The sequence below is a fragment of the Odocoileus virginianus genome, chromosome 12 (genome assembly GCF_023699985.2).
Source record: "Odocoileus virginianus isolate 20LAN1187 ecotype Illinois chromosome 12, Ovbor_1.2, whole genome shotgun sequence".
NCBI lineage: Eukaryota > Metazoa > Chordata > Mammalia > Artiodactyla > Cervidae > Odocoileus > Odocoileus virginianus.
In genome coordinates, this window is record NC_069685.1 from 10218788 (window position 1) to 10229465 (window position 10678).

General features: G+C 42.5%; 1 protein-coding gene across 1 annotated transcript in view; it reads right to left on the reverse strand.

Annotated features, from left to right (window-relative positions):
* The window catches only part of EDNRA (endothelin receptor type A), a 78203-nt gene extending 67915 nt beyond the window's left edge, over positions 1–10288 (reverse strand). The window contains exons 1-2 of the mRNA XM_020890902.2: positions 9580–10288; positions 4723–5212 (exon numbers count right to left, since the gene is read on the reverse strand). Coding sequence (XP_020746561.1) covers positions 4723–5142 — 420 coding nt within the window. The 5' untranslated portion in view covers positions 5143–5212; positions 9580–10288. The remainder of the gene's footprint in view (positions 1–4722; positions 5213–9579) is intronic.
* Between the last annotated feature and the right edge of the window lie 390 nt (positions 10289–10678).

Here is a 10678-nt window from a genome sequence, read left to right on the forward strand (position 1 = left end):
TTCAAAGTGAAATAAAGATAACAAAATGTGAATAGAAAGAGAAATTAAGGAAACAATACCATTCACCATTGCAACAAAAAGAATAAAATACTTAGGAGTATGTCTACCTAAAGAAACAAAAGACCTATACATAGAAAACTTTAAAACACTGATGAAAGAAATCAAAGAGGACACAGATGGAGAAATATACCATGTTCAAGGATTGGAAGAATCAATATTGTCAAAATGAGTATACTACCCAAAGCAATCTATAGATTCAATGCAATCCCTATCAAGCTACCAACAGTATTCTTCACAGAACTAGAACAAATAATTTCACAATTTGTATGGAAATACAAAAAACCTCGAATAGCCAAAGCAATCTTGAGAAAGAAGAATGGAACTGGAGGAATCAACCTGCCTGACTTCAGGCTCTACTACAAAGCCACAGTCATCAAGACAGTATGGTACTGGCACAAAGACAGAAATATAGATCAATGGAACAAAATAGAAAGCCCAGAAATAAATCCACACACCTATGGACACCTTATCTTCAACAAAGGAGGCAAGAATACACAATGGAAAAAAGACAACCTCTTTAACAAGTGATGCTGGGAAAACTGGTCAACCACTTGTAAAAGAATGAAACTAGAACACTTTCTAACATCATACACAAAAATAAACTCACAATGGATTAAAGATCTAAATGTAAGACCAGAAACTATAAAACTCCTAGAGAACATAGGCAAAACACTCTCTGACATAAATCACAGCAAGATCCTCTATGACCCACCTCCCAGAATATTGAAAATAAAAGCAAAAATAAGCAAATGGGACCTAATAAAACTTAAAAGCTTTTGCACAACAAAGGAAACTACAAAAAAGGTGAAAAGACAGCCTTTAGAATGGGAAAAAATAATAGCAAATGAAGGAACAAAGGATTAATCTAAAAAATATACAAGTAACTCCTGCAGCTCAATTCCAGAAAAATAAATGACCCAATCAAAAAAGGGGCCAAAGATCTAAACAGACATTTCTCCAAAGTAGACATATAGATAGGTAACAAACACATGAAAAGATGCTCAACATCACTCATTATCAGAGAAATGCAAATCAAAACCTCAATGAGGTAACATTACACACCAGTCAGAATGGCTGCTATTCAAAAGTCTACAAGCAATAAATGTTGGAGAGGGTGTGGAGAAAAGGGAACCCTCTTACACTGTTGGTGGGAATGCAAACTAGTACAGCCACTATGGAGAACAGTGTGGAGATTCCTTAAAAAACTGGAAATAGAACTGCCATATGACCCAGCAATCCCACTCCTGGGCATACGCACCGAGGAAACCAGATTTGAAAGAGACACATGTACTCCAATGTTCATCACAGCACTGTTTATAATAGCCAGGACATGGAAGCAACCTAGATGCCCATCAACAGACGAATGGATAAGGAAGCTGTGGTACATATACACCATGTAATATTACTCAGCCATTAAAAGGAATTCATTTGAATCAGTTCTAATGATTCTGGAGACCATTTTAATGAAACTGGAGCCCATTATACAGAGTGAAGTAAGCCAGAAAGATAAAGACCAATACAGTATACTAATGCATATATACGGAATTTAAAAAGATGGTAATGATAATCCTATATGCAAAACAGAAAGAGAGACACAGATGTACAGAACAGACTTTTAGACTCTGTGGGAGAAGGCAAGGGTGGGATGTTCAGAGAGAACAGCATGAAACAAATATACTATCAAGGGTGAAACAGATCACCAGCCCAGGTTGGATGCATGAGACAAGTGCTCAGGGTTGGTGCACAGAGGGATGGGATGGAGAGGGAGGTGGGAGGGGGGATCGGGATGGGGAACACATGTAAATCCATGGCTGATTCACGTCAATGTATGGCAAAACCCACTACAATATCGTAAATTAATTAGCCTCCAACTAATAAAAACAAATAAAAAAAGAAGAAAGAACACTTTATCACGCACTCTCCTTTTTATTGTAATAGTCTAATCAGCAAGTCTAGCTTGCTGCCTGTACACTGCTTTCACTTATTCAGATTCTAACCCCACTCAATGCAATGTTTGCCCTCTGGAGACACCTTAGAACTGAGTCTAAAAAGCAACGGATGGAATTGCTAAACACAATGACCTGTGTGATTTGAAAAAGTATCTTTCTTTGAAGAACATGGCACATCCTTTCAACCATTCTTCTTTCAACCTAATTCTAATAGTAGGGGAGATAAAGAAGCTTCATGCATCCCTTTAATAGAATGTTATTCAAGTCTATGCACTTTTCATTGGTACCTATACATAATGGTACAGTGAGATTGGATGGCTACTATTTTGCCCTGAAATGCAGAGATAGCTTGACATGGTCAGAGAAATCCATAGATCTGATGTGTGAGACTTCAAGGCATCAGACTCTCAGAGCAGGAGGCAGCTTGCTTAGAAGGAATTCTCTTGACTCTCAGGCAGAAGTCAGAGAAACAGGAGCATCTTATGGTTTCCTAACCTAGACAAGAAGACTGCCAGGAGGAAGCAGAAATAACTCTTGAATATTGTGAGACTTTTATGCCCATTTCAGTGCTTTTCTCTTTTCCCCTGAAAGAAGACTGAAATGACTAAAGAGTAATTTTTTTTTTAACCCCAAAGGTTTACTTTCTAAAATAACTGTTGGTTAAATGACTCATTACATGAGTTTTAGAAAAACAGGAATTATACAAAAGTACTACCACAACAAAGAAACACATCAAACTGTCCACGTGGTTGAAAACGGCAGTATAAAGTATGGGATTCCCAAGATGGAAGACTTATAAGGTCAAATAAGGAAGTGCTAGTTTTTGCGCATTGCTGTGTGAATGTAAAACAAAGCTTTATTTATTTATTTGAATTTTCACCAAATTTGGAGATATTCCATGTGATCTGACTTAAAATGTTATTATGGAATAGAAATGAAGTTTAGTCTGGTGAGTGGGCAGGCAGCACCTCTAAGAGATAAGTCTCCTTCTCTGCAGATACAGATGTGCCAAAAAGCTGCTTCTGCACATGGTCAAATAGGGATTATTAATTCAGAGACAGTTCTGTTGTTTTCCTGAGCCATAATGGGTTGGTTAACTAGCTGTATAAATATGAATAATCAATGTTTATTTAATATTCCACACCACGATTGTGAATTAGTCATGTCAACATTTTTTAATCTCTTACTAAAAAAGAGATGTCTTGAGGAAGCTATATTGAGTACATATATTTCACAAAGAGAAAATAAAAAAACTTTTGAAAAGAAAAAAAAAGTTCTGTAGCATATGCTAAATATTTTAAATTATTTACACATTTGCCTCCTATTTACAATTTTGCCTCCTAATTTGGTTCTGAAATTCTGCTTTAAGTTCAAATAGAAAACACATGTGTTCATGCCCTTCTGTCAAAAGATGGTATGTGATTTTTAACTTTTTGTTGTCTAATTCCCCCAATTTGGCAAACAGTGTATTGGAATAATTGTGAGATGATTTATTTCCTTGTAATGTTCAAAGTTTTCATCAGTGTTTTCATCTTTGCTGTCAGACCACTGCTTTTTCTAGTAGGCTAGTGTCATTTCACCAAGGTTGGAGTCTATCTACTTAAACCAAGAGGCTATTATTTTTCGTAAAACTAATCATGTCTATAACTGACAAAACTTTCCACTTCCAGTCATATTTCAGGATATTCTTGCTCAGAATAGTTTTGTTTCTACAGATAATACATAGAAGACAAAAAAAAAAAAAAAAGAAGGTTGAGGAACATGCTATCCCTGGGCTAGGAATAAAGACATTCCAAAACATCTGGCAAAGATCATGAAATTTCATTTGAATTTTAGCTCATTTGAATTTTTGCAGCAGTTTCCCCCTCACAACCACTAAACCAAATATGGAATGACTTATTCCTTTTGGCTGTAGTTGTTTTGGTACTAACTAGTTCTGAGAGCAAGGTGATCACACCAACCATGGGCGAGTTATCATTCTCTCCCACCCAGGCACTAACTTGGGTCCTGCCGCCTAGCTCTGGACAGTGGGTGCACACGGGCACACAGAGGGTGCTACAAAAATGTAAGCTGAAACAAGGATGGAGGCAGCAGTAAACCGATGCCCGTTTTAAATGGTTTTAGCAACACTGCTCAACGTGGTCACCACTGGCTTGCCATCACATGCACCCTGTTATCTCTAAGTCACCCAGATAACTGCAGAAACCAGCATGACCTTTGACTTCAATCATCCAGACAGTCAAAATAAAACAAGCCCTCTCATTTCAAGTCACACTGTGGATATCTGGCTCCCAGACAGCATCATGCTGAAAAGGTAACTAAAACTGAAGATATATTTATTTTAAATACTTATTGGGCTCAGTAGGTCTCACCCCAGAAATGGAATCTCAAAAAAATCCACTGATCTTTTCCCATATTGCCCATCCACTCAGCCAGCTTAGGACTGGCATGAGAACCCCATTCATAGAAGACCATAACCTGGAAGAGTCATCCCTGAGATACTCTTTTGTTAATAAATAAGTCAGAAAATCAGTGTCCCGTTGAAGAAATAATAAAAATTATAAATGTCACCCGGTTTTAAGACAGCAGAAACGGCTCTCAGTAAAAACACAGACTGAAATTCCAAAGGACAGAAAGGTCTGTAGCACCTCTCTCAGCTGTGGAACCAGAGCATGCATGCCAACCTGCAAACGCACGTGTGGTGATTTCCTACCTTAAATACATTGATAGGGAGATCAATGACCACATAGATAAGGTCTCCAAGGGCAAGGCTGGCTATCAGCGCGTTGGGGCCATTCCTCATGCACTTGTTCTGGTAAATGATCCTGAGCAGGGTTGCATTCCCCACCATTCCCACGATGAAAATAGTACATGATATCACAGTGTTAATGTATTTGAAAGCTGAAGTAATCTTAGTCTGTTGCGGGCAATAGTTGTGCATTGAGCCATTGCTGGGGAGGGCCAGATTCGTGGGTTGATGAGTGGTAACCACGAAGCCGAGTTCTGTCCCACGGAAAGTGGTGACACTGTCCATGTGGATGCTTAGGTTTGTGCTGTAGCTTTCAGGGTTATCACTGATGACACCTCCAACCAGCGCCACCCAGAAGGACACCCTGAGCCAAAAGGTTTCCATCTCGATGCAAATTTCAGGAAATGTCACTTAATCTGTTGATTTGACACTCTTTTTTTTTTCCTTTCTCCACCTGGAAAAAGAAAAGAGAAAAAATGATTTTGGTTACAAATTCAGCTGCCAGTAAGATTGCAGTTAATGATAATTTACTGCTTCAATTAAAAAGCAGGATTTATTTGGTAAGTAGATAAGATAACATCTGTGTCAGGTTACCCCGTGGCAGAACAAAAGCAGACAAGATCAAAGCTCTCTATTAGGGCAAGTTAAATCTCTGTATCTCTGCCTCTGCCTCTCTCACCTCTCTCCATAGCTATACCTACATCTGGGGCTTCCTGGGTGGCTCAGTGGTAAAGAATCCACCTGCAATACAGAAGACGCAGGAGATGCCTCAGGTTCAATCCCTGAATTGGGAAGATCCCCTGGAGGAGGCATGGGAACCCACTCCAGTATTCTTGCCTGGGAAACCCCACGGATAGAGGAGCCTGGCGGGCTATAGTCAGTCCATAGGGTCGCACGGAGTCAGATATGACTGAAGCAACTGAACGTGCATGCACACATCTACATCTAGATTATAATATGAATGAGGACTTGACAGTTTTTCCTTTAAGTAGTATAGAAGAAGTTACTTTCTTTTCTCCCTTACACTTAGGTTGATAGCCTGAGTTACAGAAAATCTTCAAGAATTGAGATAACAATATTTTATTTACTAATGGAAAAGATATTACATACTGAGTGAAAGTCATATAATAGTAAGGCATAAAATCACCAAATTCTATAATTAACAATCTAGTATTTCAACATGTGTGCTGTTTTCAATGTGGTAGAACATAGAAATAAAATGCAGCTCAGGAAGCTATTAAGTATTAAGAGATGTTCATTGAAAATCAGAATGTGATTAAACCATCAATACATTTAATAATCTTAGTCAATTAAAAATAAGATAATTTATAAAGACAGAATATCTATTTTATTAAAAATCTGGATGAATAATATGTATAATCTACATCTTTTTTTGGGAGGGTGGGCATTGCATTCACGTGGGATCTTAGTTCCCTGATCAGGGATTGAATATACGCCCCCTGCTTTGGAAGCGTGGAGTCCTAACTGCAGGAAGTCTTAACCACAGGTCTTAACCTTCAGGGAAGTCCAATCTACATCCTATAACAGGAGTTTTTTTGCTCTTCCATTTGTCAGAAATTACTATATTTGTCAATGAGTAGAACTAGGAGTAATGGACTTTTCCAGACCAGGTGTACTATTTGATTTTCCAAATATCCTTTATATATTCTTGAAACATCCTTTATAGCTACATTGATTCTGACCAGCCATTCACCACGTTGAACACTTTACACATGTGATGTCATCTCATCCATACAATGACCATGAGAACCATATATCTGTTTCCATTATAAACACAGGAACGGGCTCAGGAAGGTCTAGTAGCTCGTCAAGGCCATAGCTCATGTGGCCCTTCTATGACACCAAGGCAGGTGAGTCTGACTTTGAGTCTGAGCTCCTAACTGCTAGACTGTACACTCACTTAGCACTGAAAATGTTCAACAATGTTTCCAGCATTCTGAAGAAGCAACAGACATTGCAGGATGCTTAGATATGATTTCAAAAGACCATTTCATTGTTTTGTTTTAGTCACTCACAGAGGGAAAGTGGTCCTTCTTGTTCAGGAAGTCTATATTTCTACTTCAGTGCTTAAAGAAAAGATGCTGGGAAAATGAGGGAGGTTGGTGATTACACAACAAACATGGCTCTTCCCATTTTAATATTTTGGATATTTTCTGTGAGTTTTTGTGAATCTTTGATTTATGATGTGTGTGCATATGATGAACACACCCAGGTCACAATTTAAGTTTTAAGAATTGTGTCCTTTTGAGTCTATCCATGGTTGATATTAACGTTACATTTTTAGGAGTTTGACAGTTATCTTGATTGTTAATAAAGCTTAGGACTTAGTCAATATATGAAGAAATAAGATTTATTCAAGGTGTATAGAAGGTTTAAAGTAAATGTAAGGTGCAATACTGTATACTTCTGCCTTCCCCAGAGATTTTCTCCTCCAGGAATCTGAATTAATAAAAATATTTGGGACTTCCCTGGTAGTCCAGTGGTTAAGACCCCGTGCTTTCAGTGCAGGGAACATGGGACCCATCCCTGGTCAGGAAAGTAGGCCATGAGGCCAAAAAAAAAAAAAAAAAAAATGTACGTACTATGGTAATCTATTGCACACCTATTTGTTATCTGACTTGAACTTTACAACTCTAGGTAGGCAGGGAGAATATCATGAGGAAACAGCCTTGAAAAAGTTACATTTTTGTGACCAAGAAGTGGTAGGACAGGTATAACCCTTCACTCTAATGAATCATATGACTTGACTCAGTCTAATTAAATGATTAAAATATCAATTTGTCTAAGCTACAGGCATACTGGGCATACAGCTCTGCCCAGACAACTGTTAAGTATTGGATTGGCCAAAAAGTTCATTTGGGTTTTTTGGTACCAGCTTATGGAAATGCCCAATGAGCTTTTTGACCAAGTCAAATAGTATGCAGTTTTCTTGTGTGTTTTTTTTTCCCTTTCTTCTTACAGTTTGGAGTATCTGACAAAATATTGATAGACCTATGAAACGCTGCTATTTCTGTTACACAGTGGTGGTCAGGACTCCACTCCATACCACTCTAAGAATAAAGCATATTGTCATCCTCCTCTTCAGATCAGAGATGGAAAAAAGGAAATTCTTCAATATCTTGTGCTATTTAATGACTAATGCCTTCCAGTTTCCCAGTGGGAATGAATCTTAATAAGGAGTTTTCTTCAAAGAGACAGAAGGCCTTTCTCAGAAATGGAATGGCTCTTTGCCCATCACAGTCTGCTGGGAGGATATTTTCTGAACGGACCTGGCTAGGTGGTTCACAGAAGTAGCACTACTGTTTGAACATCAGCACTTTGGTTCACTTGGTGAGCTGATTACCGCAGGAGTTGAGGAGTCTTATCAAAGCTGTGGGTTCTTATCAAAGTGTGAGCTGGCTACCATAAAAACCACTTGCCTCCCTCCTCCAAAAGTGACACCACCATTTCTGAAGTCCTCTGGCTCAGCCTTGTCGGTACACACATGGAGCTGCAGAACTAAGGTATATTTGGCAAAGGCATGTGACTGCCATATCATCATTGGATGAAAGACACAAAACCAAAGGGAAAAAAACCCTCTGAACTGCATGTTCCTCCAAGGATGAGTCTTAGCTCATCTCCATGGATCTAAGTCACACTGGCTTCAGATCATCACTCATCATCAGTCATAGCTCTAGCGAAGCCTCTCAGGTTCAGACCTGAAGGACCTGGTTTACAGATTCAGCATTCTTCATATTTGGGGTCTAAGGATTTGCTGGAGTTCAAAAGCTATTATGAGGCAAGAGGACTCTATCCTGATGCTTAAACCTTTTCACATCTGGGGACTCTCAGGATCAAAGTTCACCAAATCAGCGATTTGGAAATTCCAACCTTACCCACATGGCATGAGTTTAGAGCAGGTAATTTACATGAAATGATTGCCAAGGTATTTCTCAATTAGTTAACACAAAACGGAGGGTGGGGGCGAGGGAGCCATAAATAATCTACAAGAGGGGGAAAAAAAAGAAAACCACAGATAAACTAGGAACTTTTAAATAAGTTCCCCACCACCACCACCCGCCCCCGACTTTGGTGGATTTTGCTCACTGAGTAAGAAATTAGTAACTCTCCTGACTGACGACGCCTGTCTTTAATATGCCTCCCAGCACACCCCCCTCTGACGCCAAGTACCCGGAATGCCATCAGGACGGCGTAAACAGAGGCTGATTATCTGGGAACGGCCCTTGTTTTCCGCACGTGAAGGGCAACAAGTGTCCCTTAAAGGAGGGCACAGAACAAAACGCCCAGACCTCCACGGCGGGGGGCGGGGGGGGGGGGGGGGTTCCAAAGTATCTGCCCTGGGGGTTCTCCAAACATATCTTTCCCAAACACATCTGCCCCTCACACCGGGTGCCCTTGGCTGCCCTTGGCACGTCCCGGGCGTGCGGTGGCAGCGGGCTGCGGGGCAAACTTCACAAGCCGGCTTTGGAGCCAGCGACACGGGCGTGATGGTTCACAAAGTTCTCGCACGCCTGGAAAAGGGAGACCCAGGTTTCTTTTGACGAAAACTCCGCCGCCCGCCCGGGAAGGCTGAGGGGCTTTGGATCAGCTCCGCAAACCCCAAACTTTCCCGGGAGCGCCCCCGCCCAGGAAGGCGCCCGCGCAGCCACGCGCCCCCGCGGGCAGGTGATGCCAGCCCTGGTGCAGGAGGTGCCGGCGCCGGGCGACAACGCACGGAGGTCGCCTCTCCTCCCCACCCAGGGGCCCACCAGCGTCTCCTCCACCCGACTTGGGACCCCGAGAGGAAAGAGTTGCACCGACCGTGGAGCTCTGCGAGCTCAGACGGCTGCCCGGTCCGCGTGCGGCGCCCGGGCGAGTTGAAGCCGAGCCGGCGAGGGTGAATGGCGAGAGTCCCGGGATCCGGCGCGGCGGCGGCCCCGGCTGCACCGTTGCCTCCGCTTCGGAAAACTTCCTGGGCACGGCTTCTCTGGGGAGGTCCTCCCCGAGCCGCCAGGCTTCAGCCACCTGGGGGATGGAGCTTCTCCACCTCCTGTCCGCAGTCGCCAGACCAAAGGGCTGGCTGCGTGCGTGAGCGAGGGTTCGCAAGAAAAAGAAAACTCCGAAGGAACGCGCCTCGCGTCAGTCCTCGCCTTCTCCTCTCAAGGCTCCCAGATCTTCTACTCCATCTAGGGCGGCGAGAATGTCCCAGCCTTCCAGCCCTCCAGGGATGCAGCCACGCGAAGCACTAGGCGGCCGCCCCCTCCCAGGCCCTGAAGGGCAGGAGTCTTTTTAACTATTTCCTTCCTGAAATGAAAGTGGTGGTGGTGAGGGGGCGGTCGTCGAGGAGGAGGGTAGTTTGACAGAGACCGGGAACTAAGGAAGGCCTTGCTGAGAAACCTTTCCCTCCCCAGTGAGTGCGGGCAGATTTGATCTGGATGGACCAACTGCAGAGTCAGGGGCCGGGACGAGCGGTTTCTGCTCTGCGTTCCCGGCCCCTTTGCTGGGCTTCTATGCTCCCTCTTAAGTTTATAGCAAGTTAAAGTGCTGGGAAAGATTGAAGGCAAAAGGAGAAGGGGGCGGCAGAGGATGAGATCGTTAGGTTGCATCACCCATTCAGTGGACATGAATTTGAGCAAACTCCAAGAGATAGTGAAGGACAGGGAAGCCTGGTGTGCTGCAGTCCACGGGGTGGCAAAGAGTCCGACAGAACTTCGCAACTCAACAGCGACAAAGAGCCAGTGTGCACATCAGCTGACCGTATCAAGGCCGTTTTGTGTCTGTGTGGTCCCTTGAAGGCTATATACTACTGGCCCAGGGTAAAATGGGAGCTTCTGAAGAGACTGTGGAAGGGTCCAGCGTGTGGCTCTGAGAAACCTATGATTCCTCAAGAAATCCAATCAGGGAGGGTGCAGATGCTGCA